The 18,314-nt window shown below is 32.0% G+C and overlaps 1 protein-coding gene across 1 annotated transcript in view; it reads right to left on the bottom strand.

Moving 5' to 3' along the window:
- LOC138136890 (G-protein coupled receptor dmsr-1-like) overlaps nt 1-17,943 on the bottom strand; it is a 29,801-nt gene extending 11,858 nt beyond the window's left edge. Inside the window, exon 1 of the mRNA XM_069056210.1 lies at nt 17,325-17,943. Within this exon, the coding sequence (XP_068912311.1) occupies nt 17,325-17,911 (587 nt within the window). The 5' untranslated portion in view covers nt 17,912-17,943. The remainder of the gene's footprint in view (nt 1-17,324) is intronic.
- Nucleotides 17,944-18,314: the final 371 nt, after the last annotated feature.

Here is an 18,314-nt window from a genome sequence, read left to right on the forward strand (position 1 = left end):
TTGTTTTTGCCAGCGAGAAACTCAACATACTGTAATATGTAGTTGTTTTGTGTTTTGTCGACGGATTTCTGTCATGTGTTCTTTGATGTTGTAATAATGAGGATGTCAATTCCAGGGTTCAGTATAAGAAAAAAAAAGGCGATACTGTATCTTGGATGAAAATACAAAAACACATTGGGTAGTATGCATAAGAATAAGCATTTGCTTATGCTATATATTTGTCTTTTTCTATCTAATAGAGTCCATGTATTTCTATCTCTCACTAATACAAGTAAAAGCATTTGCTAATAGTTTATGCATATGACCCATTGTTCTAAAAATGCACGTGAATATTCTTGTTTTAACTTGGTCTACCTAGGTATAGATGCAGCCAGTAGAATTTCGTTGAATCGAAAAGGTAATTAATCGAAATAAATCAATTAATCTTCAACGGCTATTTAACAATAACTTTTCATCCAGTTTAATTAGTAGTTGTAATTAATTTTGCAGCTTTAATAAAATGCAAAATATAGTTGACCTATGACGCTGAAAAATCAATAACTTGTAGTGAATACGTTATAATTATTTTTGCTGTGAAGTAATTTGTGTTGGCAACTCATTTCCAGACCATCAGAAAAAAGATATTTTAAATTAAAAAAAATTCAGATAAAGCCGTAACCAGGTCTATCTAATTTTGCCTTTTCGTTATTCTCCCCATTTTATTGCTACTGTTTGCTCATTTGATCAAATTCAAACAAACATTACAGAGGAAATTATTTCTTAAAGTCTTTTACTAATTGCAAAAATAATGAATCTTTTCATATTTTTATGTTTTATTTTAGACATCAATTGTAAATATATTTGAATAAGCTTTAAGGAGCTTTGCAAGTTAGATTTGAAAATATGTACAAGAGGATTAACAAGAAAACAAATCAAGAGTGCTACCTCATCTTTTGTTTTATCGAAACGTCTGTTTTGGCTTTGCTATACACAGTCGTTTTTCAAGGTTAACACAGCGCATTGTTGCTTTAAAATTGAGATTTCTTTGACATTTCAGCTAAAAATTTGCTTACCAGTGGCGTCGCATTTGAAAATAAAGCTGGTAAATTATCCATTTGTTACGAACGTAAAATATTGCTCTGATTTATTTTATACATTTTCTCTATTTTCAGATAATAATAATAATAAAATGCACTATTATAATTTCAATGTCTAAAATGCATGAGGTATTGTCTACGCCCATGCATTGAACGCTTATTTACGTAGAACGCTGCTACGTAATGCAATGCCTGCTCTGATTTGTTTTCTTTTTGATCACTTTGTGTGTAATTCATTCGTACAGTATAATATTATCATTAATTATTGCAGTTTTGACAGAACACGAGTTAATGGGTAAGTATATTAATACTTAGAATTCAAAGTAAGCCCTCTAATCCGGATCCACTTCTGGCTACAAAAATGGACGAATGTAAAGCGGTTTGAAATAGAAATTCCCGTTAAAACGATTGGTTACGAAAAGCTTTAAAAGCGTAGTAAGCGGAATCAATTTTAGCAAAAAAAAACCTCATTCATTGTTCGTTGACAATAATTATTGATGAGGCCACGCCATACGTTAACGGAAACAAAAGCAATCATCAGGCCACTTGACCACAAATTGATTTGAAAGCTCCATATAATAATAATTTTCGTTAATTAGTTAATTGACTTTATGATGCTTTTATAACCACCTGAACAAAAGCTCCTTTTTCTGACAACAATTATCGAGAAATTTTTATTTATACTTTCATTATTGTTCGTTAATCATTTGAATCTTGTGATTTACATCGGTGATCTAAAGATTAAAAAAAAAACATCCAGCAGTACTTAAGCCAGAAAATCTGTTTTTTTTTGTTAAATTAGTTAATTACAAATGATAGAATTAGACTGACAATTAGCTAAAAAGGCAGGTGCACAAATCTTAATTATATCGCGTGTTCATTTAAATTTCCCGTCAAAGTTGGCGTTGAAGAATCGATTGTGAACACACCATTCGTCAGTGCGCAGAGCTTGCTGCAGAGTAAAAACACAAACAACGCAAGAAGTGAGGTTAGATTTAAACAGCTGATCCGTGACCAGTCATCCGTGGTGCGTTCACAATCGACTCTTCAACGCGAACTTTGACGGGAAATTTAAATGAACACCACATATAAAGCTGAAGAAATTCATAGAAAATTTAGTTTTTAAAAAACAACAAGAATAAAATAGTGTTAAGGTGCATACATTATTGTATTTGATGTAGGTGTTGATTAAAAATTGAAATTAAAACAGCCGGCTTTACTGTATCACCAGTTGCATGAAGAGATAATTTATAGGATTTTTTTATCAAAGACATTCACCGCAAACGAACTGGTCAGTGGAAAGCAGTGCAAATAAAATATAACGAAAAACTCTTCGGCGGGTCACAGAACTGCGTAAGTATAAAACAAAAAATCCTTTACTGCAATCAAACATGTTAAAAGACAAAGAGCAGGAAATGTACACAGAATCTAACTGTAATTTCAGGAGCGATTATTTTCGCAAGTATACTCTTTGTAGGTCAGAAGATACATCGATAAAAGGAGATGTGGATGAAACATAAAATCTATAAACGGTGTTCAAACGATAGTTGAATAAAATACACTGCGCCAAAAAATTGTCACAATACATCGAATTTCGAAAATATTGTTTTTTGTTCGACGCTGTCAGAATTTGAGAATTTTCTCCTGTGTGAACGGATTTTGATGAATTTGACAACTTGTCAAAACGAAACGTCAAGCTAATTTTAAAGATTTTCAGCCATTTGGAGCCTTTGGGGGGGCTCGTCGAACAAAAAAACGTTGTATTCAACTCGTTCTTGTGTAATTTGCGCTTTTTTGGCACTCGTGGACCTTTAAAACTTTCGTTTCACTCGAGTTTTAAACTGGCCCACTCATGCCAAAAAAAGCCCAAATTACACACGAACTCGTTAAATAAATAACTATTGTTTTATGATGATGATAACTTAATATTGACATAATATTAACATAATAATAAGTTATAATACAGGGTGTTTTCGAAGTTGAGGCGTTCCTTGCAACAGGAGGTACTATACATTATTCTTAAGAATTTTAGCCTAATGCCTGTATGTACAGGCTGTCCCAGAACAGGCGTACATCCCGTTAACCACGTGCTCCGCTCTTTCTGCTGAGAAAGATTTCACTAGAATTTTTTTGTTTAACGTTGTAGTTTTTTAACTACAGCAATTTTAAGTTAGCCAACCACAACAGAAAGATTACAGATAAATCTACCGTGAGCTATTGTCTCCTAGGAAACGTATGGATTGAATTCATATTTGTCTACGATGATTCGTTATATTAAAGTCGTTTTAACTTAAAAACAAAAGGATGTAAACAATTTTTCTTGCAGAATCCATTTCAAAATAAATATTTACATTTGCAGTTAACGGGATGTACGCCAGTTCTGGGACACCCTGTATATGACTTTTGCTTCAATTACTTCTGCCATTTTTAAGTAATGCAAAAATACGTTTAGTGTTGCGACAATTTTTTGGCGCAGTATATAAAGTAAGTTAGAGGGCTAATGGGACAAAACTCATCCGTAACAAGATCAGGTAAGACAATAAAGACGGGTGGGCTAAAAGCAATTGGAAATATGTATTTTAAATTGCAGTAGGCTGCTATCATAATTTAATGTTACACATTTTATACACTTAGATATGTCATTGTTTAATATAAAGTGTCTCTAAAAGAACATATATCAATCAAGAGTCCTGTAGAATTGTGGGCCATTTTTAATCCACCCTGTATATACAAGGTGTATCTGAAATACGTGTTAACCCGTGAAAGAAGTCACCAATTTATGAAACTTTTCTCTATAACATTTTGCAAAACTCCCAAAAGATTTTTTGCCCCCCCCATTTTTTACCAAACGAGTCGTTTTGTGTGATTAACTACGCTCAATTTTTTGTAACCATGAAAATTTTGATTTAAATTTTTTCTACAGGGTTATTCTAAATGATTGTAGTCGAAGTAGGCCATGCCCATGTTATTACATTTTTGCCGCTTTCATGTGAACTGTCAGTTTTGTCGCTGTCACTGTCATTTTTTAGGTGAAAAGTGCGATGATGAGGTTTTTATTTATTTTTGTTAAATTAACGATTGAATCCAGAAATATTGAGTTGTTTTGCACCCAATTTAACTCCCGTGTGTACTCACTTATTCACATAATTTTGATGTTTTTTTATGTGGAGCGGCAACCATAAATTTTACATTGAGTTTTCACGCCTACTTCGACTACAATCATTTAGAATAACCCTGTATAACAATTAACTTTTTGACAAGGCTCCGTTTCTATCACAACAGAAAATTTTCGCCATTACCCACAGGCGGGTAGGATACACTTTGATGACTAATTTGTTCCAAATTTTAAATCAATTTGTAATGCTTTTTCGTAAAAATGGCTTCTTTGCACCAAGGGCCTAAGGTTTCAAATGCTAAACCTTTAAACACGTAGTTTGACGAAATGATTGAACTATATTTGCTATGTTTGCGTTTGCAAGCCATTTCAGCGGCAAAACCTGAGACTTCAGATGATTTCAATACGTAACTGTCTGCAAGTGTATCTACAACAGTAACGTCCCAAACCAAAGGTTCACCTTTAATCCACGGTACTAAATTCATCCTATCTGGGCGTTTTCCGTCATCACGAGATAGTTCGTTTGGTTCTAAAGTTGAATTAACATGAATAGAAGTCAAAGACCGGTTGATAATAGAATTAATTTCAGTGTGTCTTGAAAATCTACCACTGCTTTTGCAACAACTTAGACCGTGGGTGCCAATTTCGTCAACTTTTGCATTGCATTTGCAAATATGAGGTGTACAAAGATTACAATCCACTCTTAAACCAATACAAACTTGGAAGGAAGTGTTATCTAAAAGAGTACCAATATTAGGAGAAGGTATTGCATGTAACCAAGATCCTGATTCTGTGCATTGCAAAGCCTTAAAACGAGCCAAGTCTCTAGGTGAATTAAAGATTAAGTCATTGGCAATTATTCGTTTGATATTAATATTATTAAAAAAAAGAGTGCCGTGACAACTGTCTAAATGTCAATAAATTCGCTCTCTAATAAAAACGCGCCAAATGTTGTTGCAAATGCTTCACTGCAATCCAATGGTGCTACACTAGTTAGAAAACGCAAAAAATGGACTATGGAAATGAATATTTTCATTATACGGGAATATTTTCGGATCACGAAACTACAGGATGTTGTGAGTACTTACAGGCTTGATTTATTTAAAGCATTCCAAAGCAAGTACCCCCAGTTTCCTGTTACTATTCAAAATTTAGCTGACCAGAGGAGAGCCATTATGAAGAAAAACTATATCCCTTCGGCAATTTTAGAAAAGATCAAAAATGATATAAAGTTAGAATTGTCAGTTTCTGACAATAATGAAATTTCTAATAATTTAGTTGAAAATTCTGTTGAACCGCAAAGTTTACAAAGTTTACCAAATCATAATGACTCTTTCTGTTATCAAAGTAATTCAACACCAAACAACACGATACAAAACGACATAAATAATTTAGACTTGAGTTATAATGATATACATGTTATTAATCAAAATTTTTACTACCATCAAAATTTTAAAGAACAAATTGAAGATGAATTTAATAGAACTCTGAACGAATTTGAACATATAGAACCATTTAATAGACCACTATTACCTAAACAACAAAGCTCCAAAAAATTCTTTGCAATGATTGAAATTTTAAATCAATTCATTTTACCTAAATTTGTAAATAACACGACAAGTTTTAGAAAATTACACAGTATCATATATAGTGGAGCTTTAACAATTATCAGATTAAATGGTTCAAAAGAAATTGACCAGACAAATAATATAAAAGCTAAAGAATTACCAAAATGGGAACGAAGACTAAATAAACGCATTAACAATATCAGACGAGATTTAGGTAGAATAACTCAATATTTAAAAGGTATAAATTCTAATCATCTAAATAACTGTATTAAATCGATTTTAAATAAAAACAGAATACATTGTTTAAAATATAACGAATATAATGAAACATTAATAGAAATTAAAGACACTTTATTACAAAAATTGAATATTTATTCTAAACGATTAAAAAGATATAAAAATAATAAACAACGGAAATTTGAAAATAAACTATTTAGAAATAATGAGAAGTTGTTTTACAAAAATTTAGCAGATAATAAAACTCAAAATAATAATGGTCTACCAAATATAAATGAAATTAAAGAATTCTGGTCAAACATATGGTCAAATGAAGTTCAATTTAATAATCAGGCAGAATGGATTCCTAATTTAGAAAATGAGATACCAGATTGTAATAATCCACATCATATTCAAATTAGCCTTGAAATTTTAGTTAAAAATATTAATAGTTCACATAATTGGAAATCCCCTGGAGGTGACCAAATTCATAACTTTTGGTTAAAAAAATTTACTTGTATTCATAAATGCTTACTTGATCACTTTAACGGATTTATTAGGGAACCTAACACATTTCCAGAGTTTTTGGCCCATGGTATAACATATCTGAAACCAAAAGATTCCGATACTAAAAATCCATCAAAATATAGGCCAATCACATGTCTGCCTACAATTTATAAAATTATGACATCTTGCATTAAAGTAATAATTTACGACCATTGTCAAAAATTAAATATACTTAATGAAGAACAAAAAGGTTGTGTTAAGGAGTGTTTTAGTTGTAAAGAACAACTCATAATAGATACGGTAATAATGGAACAAGCTAGAAAAAATAATAGAAATATTTGTACCGCATTCATAGACTACAAAAAAGCCTATGATTCAGTACCACATTCATGGTTAATTAAAATTCTTAAAATTTATAAAATTAATTTGGATTTGATTAACTTTTTATCCCATGTTATGACATTTTGGAAAACTACTTTAAATTTATCAATAAACAATACTAAATTAAAATCCGAGCCTATTCAAATTAAACGGGGAATTTATCAAGGAGATTCTTTAAGTCCTTTATGGTTTTGTCTAGCCATCAATCCTTTGACAAATCTATTAAATAGCACTGGATATGGTTTCAATATTAGAGTTAATAATACCACACTATCCAAATTAAATCACCTTCTTTATATGGATGACATAAAACTGTATGCATCTAAAAAGAATCACATTTTATCTTTACTAACAATAACTGAAAATTTCTCAAATGATATTGGCATGAGTTTTGGTATTGATAAGTGTAAAACGCAATCAATATGTCGTGGTCATTACGAAAATTTAGAATATATAACTAAAGAAGGAGAAATCATTAAAAATTTAAATAAAGGAGAATTTTATAAATATTTAGATATTAATCAATCAAATCATATTCAACATTCAATTATAAAAGAAAATTTAGAAAAACAATTTTATTTAAGAATTAAATCTATTTTAAAATCAAAATTAAACGGTAATAACTTAATTAAAGCAGTTAATACATATGCTGTTCCATTGTTGACCTATTCTTTTGGTGTTATAAAATGGTCCAAAACTAATTTACAGAATATAAATATTCAAACTAGAGTTCTCTTTACAAAATTTTGTAAACATCACCCCAAATCTGCTATTGAAAGATTTAATTTACCACGCGAAAATGGTGGTAGGGGTTTTTCAAATCTAGAAATTCTACAACACAATCAAATTGCTTCACTAAAAAATTATTTTCTCAATAGAGCTCGTGATAACACTTTTTTTAATGCTTTGGTTTCAGCGGATAAAGGTTACACACCTTTAAATTTAAGTGATAATGTAATTTCAGATATTGTTGAGCCAAATATACCTGACACTATAGCAAATATAAAACAAAAGTCTTTACATGGGAGATATTTTAAAGAGCTAGAACAGCCAGAAATTAATATTCAAGCATCTCATGCATGGCTTAAAAAATCAAATATTCATCCTGAGACTGAGGGTTTTATATTTGCAATACAAGATCGTGTTATAAATACAAGAAATTATAAAAAACACATATGCGGTTTACAATCGATCATCGATAAATGTAGGATTTGCGGAACTGAAGGGGAAACCATTGAACACATCATTTCTTCTTGCACCGTTTTGGCTCAAAGCGAATATAAAAAACGTCATGATATATTCGCAAAAATTATACACATGAATTTAGCAGTTAAATTCAATTTATTAAAGGATACACAACCACATTACATTTATAAACCAGAAAGTTGTTTAGAAAATGACAATTACAAATTATATTTTGATCGTACAGTTTTAACCGACATTCATATTCAGCATAACAGACCAGACATTATTATTTTAAATAAACAACAAAAGCAAGCATATCTTTTAGATATAGCTGTTCCAAATTCACACAATATAACACAGACATATAATACAAAAATTAATAAATATTTAGAACTCTCCGTTGCTATGAGAAATCTTTGGTGTTTAGAAAAAATTTCGATTTTACCATTTATAATTTCAGCAACAGGAATAGTACCACAATCTCTTTTTAAAAATTTAAAAATTTTGGACTTAGAGAAAACATTAGTGGTTGAAATTCAAAAAGGTATATTATTATACTCATGTCATATCGTGAGGAAATTCCTTAACATTGACACAGAACATAATTCACAACAAAGTCAAAATGCGGAGGCGAGACGCCGGTAATTATGTTGATAAGCACTGCACTATTACTTGATAGTATTATCCGTAATAGTGTATGTACTCCGGCAAAATTGCCGTGCCGCCGGGTGGAGGTGGGATAGTCGATTATCCCAATTCCTCTGAAATTGTGGAATTGCTGTATTTCGTTCTCATTTTCTACACCCCAGGCTGCTAAAGCTTCAGTATAATGGTGAATATTAAGCTCATTATCCTTTGAATTTAATAATAAAGAAATAAGTTTTTTATCCCCATTAATTGAAGATAGGAAAGCAGGGAGGCAAATATCGGAAATGCGACGAATTCCCAGACCACCAAATCTAATCGGTAAAGTGGACTGACGCCATTGTAAATCAGTTAAACGTAAATTAAGTATTCTCTCTAAACAAGACTTTAAAGAAGAATCAATTGAATTAACATAATTAGAAAATTTCCAAAATGGAGTTGTTCTTAATAAAAAATTAAATTTTGGTATGAAAAGACAGTTTTTGATTAAAGTATAAGCCACGTGTCTGTTAAGGAGTTCAGCTTGGTTTAAAAGATTTTCAACTGTAATTATAGTTTTTTTGACAGTGTTTTTGAAACCTTGGACAAAGATTGGAGAGCCTAAAAGAGATAAACTTTCTCGGTCACAGATTTTAATGCCTGGTGCTAAATTTTGAAATTCCTGTATGACTTTTAAATCTGTGTCTCCAGAACAGCAAAAGATCTCACATTTGTTAAAGTTTAATTCCAGGCCAATTTCCTGAGATAAATTGATAACTTTCTTAAAGTCGGATAAAACTACTTCTGGGTAATCAGCTAAGGTTCCATTAGCTAAATACCATATATTCAGTTGAGAATCCAAAGATAAAATAATTGGTTGAATGGCAAGACTTAAAATCATGGAACGGCAGAGATCTCCTTGCTGGGCTCCAACAGAAGAGAAATGAAATGATTACCGAAAAATAAAGTTGAAGGATTTCTATAGCAGGGTACAGAAGTGGGGTATGACATTGGACTTCTTTCAGAATACAATCCCGTTCGACTGAGTTAAAGGTGTTTTTGAAATCTAATTTAAGAAGAACTTTGCCACGGTTTTGATCGTTATTAACAAAGGTTCATGTGGTATGAATTGCTGCTTCGCATCTTAGTTTAGTTGCCACTCCAAGTTGGTGTGGAGATAAATACGAATTTACAATATTACGACTTTGAAAACAGGCTAGCTTTGAGGTCAATCTTCGCAAACAGTCCTCCATCTTTCTTGTTAAGGGCACATAAAGACGCACCATACAATATATGGCAGATTTCTGAAGGAAGTTGCCCAGATAATAAAAAATTGCACAGTTTGGTTAAAGCTCTTAGTGCCTTTTGACCTGCTTCACCCGCTGACAAAGATATAATATCTTTCAAGTATTGTGGTCTCATGCCATCTAAACTTGGTGAAGAACCGGCAGGAAATGAATTGATAGCTTCTCGAACGTTTTGCTCATTGACTATTAAACTAATGTCTCCTGGTTTGAGAGGGTCTGGGAAAAAAAGTTCGCGAGATGGTGAAGGATGTTTTTTTAAAGTTCTTCAGCAACATCTTCGTTGAATGAAGCTAATGAGTCATCCGAGGACAATAATTTAACAGCTCCTCTGATATCAAAATCGGCTACTTTTGCTTCTACTTTCTTAGCTAATGATAAATTTGTACGTTTCTTAAAACCAGTTCGTATTTGAGGTACTTCAAAATTAGAAAGATTTTTTCTTTTATATGCTTATTCAACGACTTATCAGATTTCTCTGCTACATTGAAAGCTCTATACGAAAAAAGCAAAAAATTCTCAAAGGATGATATTAATTTGGTCGAAAGACAATTATTAATAATGGAACTTAATTTATCTGCAGCTAAATGTCTACAAGCTTTTGGTAATCTTCTAATAGTTGGTAACTGAAGTTTCAAATGAATTAGCAATTTTGTTATTGAATCGGTTGAAGAAGAAGTAGAAGTTGATAGATTATTATCGACATGATACTTATAGTGAAATTTTTTTAATAAATAATTGTCAATGTCAAAATCAAGTAAAAAACCACTCTGTACCACCCTAAAATGTGCGCATATGGACCAGCTGTATAACAATTTGACACCATATCATAGTTATAATCTGTTTCAAAATCAAAAATCCACCACCTGTTGACTTATGTTGGCAGAAAAAAAGAAATCCCTAGAAAAAGTTTAATTTTTTTGGGTTGGCTCAACCTCCCACCAAAATTTGACATTAAACTGTTGAGTTTATTTACGAAACGCAAAAGGTTTTAGCTACCATATCATACTTTTTGAATGAAATAATAAAATGAGAATAAAAAACATGATGAACTACGACCAAAACGACTGTCCAACAGATTTCTCTCATAACCCCACTTTTTTCTGACACTTGCAGACACACTAAAAACAAAATTCGGCTACGTTGTCGGTTGTATTTTCGAGGTAGAATGCACTGTTGGTGGATTTTTGATTTTGAAACAGATTATAAGATTATGTTCACTTCACCTCCCGGACCTTTCTTCCGCGAATTCATTTTCAAAACAAATTTAATGAGAAATCAGCAGAAATCTTTTTCGAATTTGAAATAAACTCTCGCTCGTCAGAGCGCAGCCTCAGCTATATTTAAAAAATGTTGACACTCAGTGTGACTAATCGTATGCTAATGAAAATCACTGTTTGGCTCATACCAACATGACAACGTTTTGACAATTGTTTATTAAAAAATTTCAATTATATCATCTACGTGAATTTTCAATCGTTTGTTATCTTTAAATGATTTTCCAGGACATAGAGTACAACGTAATCGTTGAGATCCATCAGGTTGACTATCTTCTGATCCGGATTGTTTCTCATAATCCATGGAAGTAGATGGAGTTTGATTGATTGTTTTATTTTTCCTTCTCGTTTTATCAATTTTTGAGGAAAATGATTCACACAAAAAATTGGCCCATTAGTCGGTGGATTCTTGTTCTATGAATTTTAAGACGCTTTTCATTTTTAAAGTTCCTGTTGCAGTCTTCACATTGAAAAACAAATTTATCTTCAGAAATTGTATTGTGACATTTCTTGACATTTTCGAATTTTTGGTCAAAATTTATATTAACGTTCGAAGGACCTGCGTCGGTTAAATCTTTGTCACTAATTTTCCAGTGGATAGTTCGTAAACGAAATCTTGAGTCTTGAGGATATTTAAATTCAAAAAAACTATCATTTTCGTCAAGAGAATTATCAGATGATGTTGACATTGGCATGGCATTTAAAATGTTGAATTACTTAAGATTTATATGAAACAATTTATCGTCAATAAAAAATGCAGAAAGACGTCTGGTTTGCAAGAAAAAAGAAAAAAACTGTGTTAAACGTGGCCTCAGATGCAAAAACGTAGACACGTATAATCTGTTTCAAAATAAAAAATCCACCAACAGTGCATTCTACCTCGAAAATGCAACCGACAACGTCGCCGACTTTTGTTTTTAGTGTCTGCAAGTGTCAGAAGAAAGTGGGGTTATGAGAGAAAACTGTTGGACAGTCGTTTCGGTAGTTGTTCATCGTGTTTTTATTCTCATTTTATTATTTCACTCAAAAAGTATGATATGGTAGCTAAAACCTTTTTGTACATAATAATTATTTTGTGTTTCGTAAATAAACTCAACAGTTCAAATTCAAATTTTGGCGGGAGGTTGTTCCAACCCAAAAAAATTAAACTTTTTCTAGGGATTTCTTTTTTTCTGCTAACATAATTCAACAGGTGGTGGATTTTTGATTTTGAAACAGATTATACAGGGTTATTCTAAATGATTGTAGTCGAAGTAGGCGTGAAAACTGAATGTAAAATTTATGGTTGCCGCTCCACATAAAAAAATCATCAAAATGATATGTTAAATTGGGTGCAAAACAACTCAATATTTTTAAAATTGATTGTAGAACAACTCAATATTTCTGGATTCAATCGTTAATTTAACAAAAATAAATAAAATCCTCATCACCGCACTTTTCACCTAAAAAATGACAGTGACAGCGACACAATTGACAGTTCACATGAAAGCGGCAAAAACATAATAACATGGGCATGGCCTACTTCGACTACAATCATTTAAAATAACCCTGTATGAAACAAACGCGCACTATCACCGAATTTTGGTTACCCCACTTCGCTACGCGTCACACAAACGCAGGTGAGATATTTGATGTTCATCTTTCTAACAAACACTTACAAGAGGTTAAACACAACATTTGGACGTAATTTATTATACTGGATGCTTTAATTCTTCCATAAAGGATTAAAACACGATCTGGATATTTTAGCAAGGTAATTTAGTTCAGTACGCTTCCTGTGTCTTCAAATAAATTGACGACTCTCTTAACCTTACATTTTGTAAAGCCTACTAGAAAACGAACTCTGTCATTGAATTTCTTACGACTCTCTCAACAAACATTGTTTCCTTTTTCAACAATATTGAAATGTCTGCCATTGTAGTCTATTTTTAGAGTATTTTCAATAAATTTACACAATTTGACTTTTCTAATAAAGCGAGCCCACTTTTGATAGATTTTAAGGGGTGTACAAAATGTTGCTTGGCAACTTTTCATCAATTGTTTCAAAGCTGCTCAAATACCTTCAAAATTTAGATTAAATTTTTAACAACAAAATCTAATCTTTTCGTTCAATATAATTTTCAATAAAGGAAACATGGTGTTAAAATTCCATTTTTTAACTTAGATATTATTCTCGAAAGTCTTAGCTGAGACACCTGTATATATACAGAACTGCCTCCCCAGAGAAAGAGGGAGTATTTGGGTAAATGTGATAATCTAAATTTAAAAGGAAAAAAGTCCTCTATCTCAAGCGATAATCGAGAAAAGACACCCTAAACTTGACTAATCAAAGTTGAGCACCATCAAGGTAGGATGTCCGCAATTGTGCGTTACAGGGGTTTCATCTTGTCTCTTTTGCTGTCAGCGCATGCCTGTTTTCATGGGGAGGCAGTTCTGGGACAGCCTGTATACAGGCTGTTTGATAAAAAACGCCTCAACCCATAACTTTTTTATTTATTATCCGATTTCAATGAACAAAAAAACCGAAGATATAGTTTTTCATGCGCTACGAAGCAGCCATAAAATAATTATTTTTGGCGTTATTTTCAGTAGCTTACGATAGTCAACTTTTTTTTTTAATGGACACATGTAGTTTTCTAGGCTCAGTCTGATAAAGTTTTTTGTTCTGAATCTAACGATGTATTAAAAGTTATCGTTTGGTCCATAGCCGACTGAAAAAAAAAATAAAACAATTTTTAATTGTGGTTCAGTTTATTATGAAATTTTCAAGTGTGCCGTGAAAAACAATTGGAATACAAATAGCAACAAATGTCAAGTGTGAGTTTGAAAATTTTCAGGTGCAATCTTGAAGAGTTTTATTATTATTTTCTTGGAAAACATAAATAATAATAATAATAATTTTTTCTATTAACTTTTTGTTTTTGACTAATTACGATTTTTATTATACTCGAACATAAAATAATAGTCAAATGACTGCTATCCTGCATGAATGACAATGTTATTTTATACTTAAATAAAAAAAGTTTAAAAAAGCAGATGAAAACTTCTAAGCTGACGTTTAGATGACATTTATCGTACTTTGTATTCCGATTGTTTTTCACGGCACTCTTAAAAATTTTATATTAAGCTGAACCACAAAAAAATGTTGTTTTTTTTTCAGTTAGCTATGAACCAAATGATAACTTTCAATACATCATTAGATCCAGAAAAAAAAACCTTACCAGACCAAGCCTAAAAAACTACATGTGTCTATTTAAAAAAAAAGTTGACTATCGTTGGCTATTAAAGATAACGCCAAAAAAGAACCATTTTATGGCTGTTTTGTAGCGCTTGTAAAACCATATCTTTGATTTTTTTGTTCATTGAAATTGGGTAATAAATAACCAAGTTATGGGTTGAGGCGTTTTTCATCAAACAGCCTGTATACTAACTGGGCGTAGTACTTATGTCAGGATTCTGCCTCTATCCGTCCGCAGCCACCTCCAATTAAAAATTTTAAATAACACCCTATGTCTTTAATGGCGGATTATGAAAGAATACATCTTTTTTAGTATCTTTCTGCAGAAAAAAAAATTGATTACCCTGGAAAGTTTTTGAGATATTAGACTTTGCAGTTTAAATAAAATTTAATTTAGATTTTTTGTCTATTAGAAGATGTTAGGCGGGCGTGGTAGTAAAGTCAGTCTGGTTAGATGTTTTTAGTGAAATTCTTAAAGTTGTGACGAGATGCGACTTGGATAATATGACCTTTGAAAGCAAGTTAAATAGTATTAATTAAGAGTTCGCTAATAACTACAATGTTGAAAATTATGTGAACCAAGTCACTGGCAAAAGTTAGTTCCATCATAAAAGCATTCGTTGGAAACACTTGATGAACAATCGAGCGTGAATTAGTGAGAGAAAATGAATGCCACAACAAGGAAGCGGAAGAAGCTACCTGATACACCAATATTGTTGGAAATAAAGGTAACAGGTAACAATTCTGTCAGAACAATTGATTAAACTGAAATTTACGAATCATTGACATGCAACGTTCCGCCATTTCTAATGATTAATAAATACAATACAGTAAAAGGTCATTTATAGGTCGTTGATGTAGGTTAACTTAAGCTAAAATTTAACGTTGCATGAGGAGGAGCGGTTTGCTTTCCGATTGTAAAGTTTCAAAAATAGATTTTGAATAACCGATCAACATTATTATTGACAACAGTAGTTATTTATGCAACGTGTATGTAAAGCACTACTTTTTCTTACAAGTGGGAAGTAGCTACGCTCGTGCATTCCAATTCTAAGCATAAAAAATACTTTATACACGACAGTACCCAAGTAGTTTATCGCTCCGTCTTCGCGCAGATGTTTCCAAGGTCACAGCCCATGAGAGAATCCAACAGCTCTAAACTGTTGCATTAATTCTGAAGTACAAAAATACTCTCAGGCAACTGTTTAAACAATCTATAAAATTGTGGAAGATTTGAAAATTACTTTTTTGGATTTTAATTAGAAAACTGCACCAGGTTCAGCTGGATCATTTTTGTAGAGCACACAAGTTCCTACAAAAAATTTGTAGTGAAGCTGTTACAGTTTAGATGTAAGAGGCGTTCAATAGCGCACCGCGAAATATTTAAATTTCGCGTGACTTATAGATTTGTCGGTTCGCGCTAGCTTAATACAATTTTGTTTGAATGAATGCAAGCAAAATATTAATTTTACTGGACTACATTTACTTGGTTCGTGTTCGCTACGATATGAATATTGACGTCATGTAGTGCTTACAACTAAAAAGTTAATCAAATAAGCAAACAAAATACAACACCCTCAACGCGAATAAGAAAAGGAAGACAAAAGGATATGATTACGCCTTTGGCTGTGTTTTTAATTTGGAAAATCTTTGTTGTCTCACAATGTCGTCTGACAATGAATTTTCAACACACGTTTCTCTACCTCAAAAATAATTAAAACGAATGTAAGTTATCGATTTTTAAATGTACAGGTCCATTGTCTGATTTATAAGAATTGAAATGGAATTCGTTGGATGAAAATCAATGTTATTGTATTTTCCTTACATAACTTTACAATAAAAAAATTCTAAATCCGTTGGCAACATCTTTGGGATAACATTCTTTCTAATGATTGAAAGTAACAATCCACATTGGAGTTTTGGAGTCACTAAAATACATTAATCTCTTTCTCTGCGACTACGGAACATATTCTTTTTTCCATGATCATTGGATTTTAGTGGTTTTTGCTCACTGAAAATAGTTAGCAAAGATGGCAATTGAATCACTAGTGAGGAAATGATATTTTCTCACTAATGAGCAAAGTGTAATGTTTTGCAAGTTTGTCGATAGAGGGCGCCAAATATGTTTTTAAAATACTTTCTGAATATTAGTAACTAAAGCTTGTCTTATTTTTGATTTATTTAAATTTGTAATCTGTTATTTAGATTTCAATTGACAAAAAACGTGAAATTGCTTGGGGTAAACTTCTGGGAAAATTCATGCTAAATGCATTGTGTGTTGGTATCCCTGATTAAACTAAAATCACTAAACCAATCACAAGCACGCAACGCCTAACAACATAACGTCTTTTGTTGTGAAAAACTGTTTTCGTGAGTTGCCTCTTATTGTTTCAGTGATTTTAACAATTATGAAAAATAATGATGCAGCTAGATAATGATAGGTATAATACAGTTTACGTTAATATAACGTCATTTTTTACTCTTGTCATGTTTTTGTCATTTTGATTTATTTTCATTAAAAAATAGTGCCTACGGCTCGGACGCCCAATTTCCTTCCTCGTTATTAAATGCACTACTTTGCTCACTTGTATTGAAAATAGCTATTTATTCCAATTATTCTGACAGGGAATGATTTAGTTGACTTTTAATTTAATTTCAATTATGTATTTTATTTGAAGGACGACTTAGAGGCCAGATTTATCTATCACTACAGATTTTTCAATCAAGTAACGATAATTCCTCGAAAGCACTGTCTTATTCATACATTTTCATTTATTAATACATTATTTACACATTATTAAGTATTACTAAACATGTTAAAGTAAGAACTAACCTTAAAGCCAAGTACCTCCACACAGCCAGCGTGAGATTAAGACATATAGAGGTGGTGTGAAGAATCTGGGTGATGTGAACATGGAACAGCATATAAATGGCCCCTTGATAGGGAAAGTCCAAACTTTTCGGCAAGGCCATATAATGGTAATAAACGTAAGGAATGTATTCCACCATGAGCAATATATCAGCTACAGCTAGTGCTGTTAAAATACGATTAATCGGAGCACACGCCATGTCTTTCCTCGTTAAGACGATAATGTTCAAGACATTGGCGATCGTTCCAAACACACATACAAATATAGCGAAATACGAATGATAATGACTGGCATAGGTTTCAGCAAAGTTTCTCAGTCTGCCGCCACAGTCTTCGTCTCTTTCGTCTAACTCTACAATATTGCTGGTGTTACGTTTATGTTTTAGGATAGAGAGGAGATTTTGAAGAACTTGTAAATCGTTTTCGGTGAGGTTATACGTGTTGTTAGATTCTCTTATAAACTCGACTAGTTGGGATTCTTTTATATTATTGAATACTGCTGCGTCCATATTGTCTTCTTCAATTCTAGGAATGTGTTCACTTCTGGACATCACTTGCAGGAAATCATAACAGTTGATCTTAGTTGACTGAAACAACAAAATTTCATTTGTTATTTAAGTTTCATGATATGGAGGATGATTCCACAAATCGCGGATCTTAATCTGGTTGTCAATCACTCAAAAAAAGGCTTTTTCTAACACTAATATCTTATACTGTTTCCATGGTGCATTTGAGCTCACACCTTATGTTTCCCATAAAATACGCTTTTCTCTATAAGACACGTCGTCAATAGCAACGTATCTTATAGAGTCATAAAATACGCTCACACATATTATTCAAGTAACATTTTATTCATCATTTTTACAGTAATTATCACAAAAGTGAAAAGTACAATTATTGAATTGAACTGCCACATTAGCTTCGTGCTCTTGTTCCTAACATCTTCTTCTTTAA

The sequence above is a fragment of the Tenebrio molitor genome, chromosome 8, assembly GCF_963966145.1.
Source record: "Tenebrio molitor chromosome 8, icTenMoli1.1, whole genome shotgun sequence".
Lineage (NCBI taxonomy): Eukaryota > Metazoa > Arthropoda > Insecta > Coleoptera > Tenebrionidae > Tenebrio > Tenebrio molitor.